The 2,500-nt window shown below is 39.1% G+C and overlaps 1 protein-coding gene across 1 annotated transcript in view; it reads right to left on the bottom strand.

Moving 5' to 3' along the window:
• The window catches only part of LOC137997990 (uncharacterized), a 52,631-nt gene extending 51,177 nt beyond the window's left edge, over positions 1–1,454 (bottom strand). Inside the window, exon 1 of the mRNA XM_068844366.1 lies at positions 1,253–1,454. Coding sequence (XP_068700467.1) covers positions 1,253–1,307 — 55 coding nt within the window. The 5' untranslated portion in view covers positions 1,308–1,454. The remainder of the gene's footprint in view (positions 1–1,252) is intronic.
• Between the last annotated feature and the right edge of the window lie 1,046 nt (positions 1,455–2,500).

Here is a 2,500-nt window from a genome sequence, read left to right on the forward strand (position 1 = left end):
ATGAAAATTGGTGCAGCAACCATTCAGGCATGAAATCGGAATAACGAGCGTGCCGAGAATTTTATAAGCTTATATTTGTTCAAGTAAATATTAGATGCTGTCATAACCCATCACGAACATGCGTTGAATCATTTTCATCTCGGTAAACGGGCTGAAACGGTCATATAAAAAAAATGAGATCTCTTCCTGAGAAACCAACGCCGGCCTTTGGTTTAGTCAATTGTCTTTTTTGACAGAACCAGCTACTGTGCAGGTTGGATTTTAACACAGCATTAACTATGATTTGAACTAAGAACCCACGCGGGAAGAATAAGAAAAATTACATTCGTCAGAGAGAAAGTGTTTTAAGTTTTGACTTTAAGGGTACCCCTGCAAAAATGATCACGAATTTGCGGAAGAAATTAAACTTTAAATGCTTAACCCCCTTATTTACATTGCGTCTTTGTGTAAAAATAACTTAATATCTCTTGTACTAAGACTTGTTCTAAAAAGATCGCCGTTAAGTGCTAAAAAACGAGGAATGATCTTTGAAACTCAACTTTCACTGTGCTTGATTAGGGGATGTGTTTTTTTTATGAAAATGAAACCCAGGGTGAGGTTTATAATAGACCTGAATTTGCCACCTGGAGGAAGAGTGTATTTTCGAAACGACTTTGAACGAACCATTATCATTAGACGAAACGAGAGCGATTAAACTGCATAATTTTTGCATTAATCCCTTCAATGACTTGTATTGCAATTGAAAGTCAAAAACGTCTTCTGAATCAGCTAAATGTTGTTGTAAATATTATATTAACTATCATAGTTAGGAGTGCAGGGATACTGCAAGTGGTGCCGCCATAGTTGGCGTATAAATCGACCCCGGAAGAAGGAAACAATATCAGTTCGGACCTGCGAAAATAGCTCTAGCTCTTTAATTAATGGCTGAATTTAAACCAGAGACGAATAGCTCGTCTAAGACGAATTGTTCGTCTAAGACAGAGGAATCGTCTCCAGTGCGTCTATATATAAATCCAGTGATAAGACGAATTACGGACCAAAATTTGTCTTCAACAGATTCCTCTGTAAGAATGTCTTACAGACGCTTACCGCTTTAAATTTCCCACGAACTTCCTCTTGTTCGTCATCCAGCATTTTGTACATTTCGACAACATTTTCGTGCCTCTGGAGGCTGTTTAAAACCCACTTACAACTGGGGTGGTTCCGAAGGAGAAAAAATAAATGACAGTGTACTAGCAGCTTGTGCCCCTACCTGAAATCACGGTAATAACTGAGAAAATGGCAGAAAGAGAGAGAGCCAAGTTCATCGCTGACAAGAACTGACTGAAAGGCGATTTTGCCGACAAGAAACTTGAGCTGAACTCTACCAGGCTACGTTGACTCCTTCTACCGTTTGAGCCACTCAAGGAGTACCAAGGGAAAAGGAAAATCGACTGCCAACACAGTCGGCAAGTATGATAATGTTGTCAAAAGTACAGTGAAAACTTATATTTGACAGTTGACCTTGATGCAGTGGGAATCTAAATAAAGCATGCTTTCCATACAGACTCGATACAGACTGAGAAAAAGTGACCGATGCATTCGCTGTAACGGATGCATATCTGTGAAATTCCCTGATCACTTCTCAGTTTTGAGTTAGTGATGAATATTTTGAGTGAACCGCAAAGTCTATTTAATCACGAAGGCATCTTGGTGGCAGAAAAGTATTGAGACAACAGAGTCGTCATGAACATGCAAAATAGTTGGTCGGATATTCTGCCTAAGGGCATTTCCGTGGGAAGCACCAACAGTTCGCACAAATAGTCCAGTTATAGCATGTTTAGTTGGAGGGAAGAAATCACTGGTAAAAGTTGGAAAGTGGTGAAAGTTTACCAGACTGGTGACCCTGTAGCTTTGTAGCTGCTACTTGTTGTACAAAAGAGAAATAAAATGTATCTATTAATTCATATAACTAAATTTGCCAGTGGAAACAGTCATCACAACAGTCATCAGAATTTACTTTTACTAAAGATTGTCGAAAAATGTCCGGATATTAAGGTGAGGTTTCTTTGGAACACTGGATGACGAGAATGAAAAAGAAGCTCTCTTTTTGCCCCCATCCCCCCCTGATCAATGTTGCTAGACGAAACAAAGCATGTCGAGCCTGGGCTTATCAACATTGGTTGTATGGGGGAGGGGGATTGCTAATAATGTGCGATATTGAGGACATAGTGCGCAAAATAAGCCTTATTTTTAATATTCTCAACCCTTTTTGTCCAAGATTGTCTGGGGATCATTTTGCTCAAGAACACAAAACATCGGAGTTTAGGCCATAAGCAGAGTTTTCTCAACAATTATATTTGGTATAAACTATCAAATATCTGTCTGTACGAGAGTGTGAGCACTCCCATATGTTATAGTATGTAAAACTCGTCTTCTCATCGCTGATACACAGTAAGTTGTCAAGGATTACTTGTCATACAATAACATTGCGTGAAGCAAACATTGTTACAGTAGTGCA

Source organism: Montipora foliosa, chromosome 1 (assembly GCF_036669935.1).
Source record: "Montipora foliosa isolate CH-2021 chromosome 1, ASM3666993v2, whole genome shotgun sequence".
NCBI classification, from domain to species: domain Eukaryota; kingdom Metazoa; phylum Cnidaria; class Anthozoa; order Scleractinia; family Acroporidae; genus Montipora; species Montipora foliosa.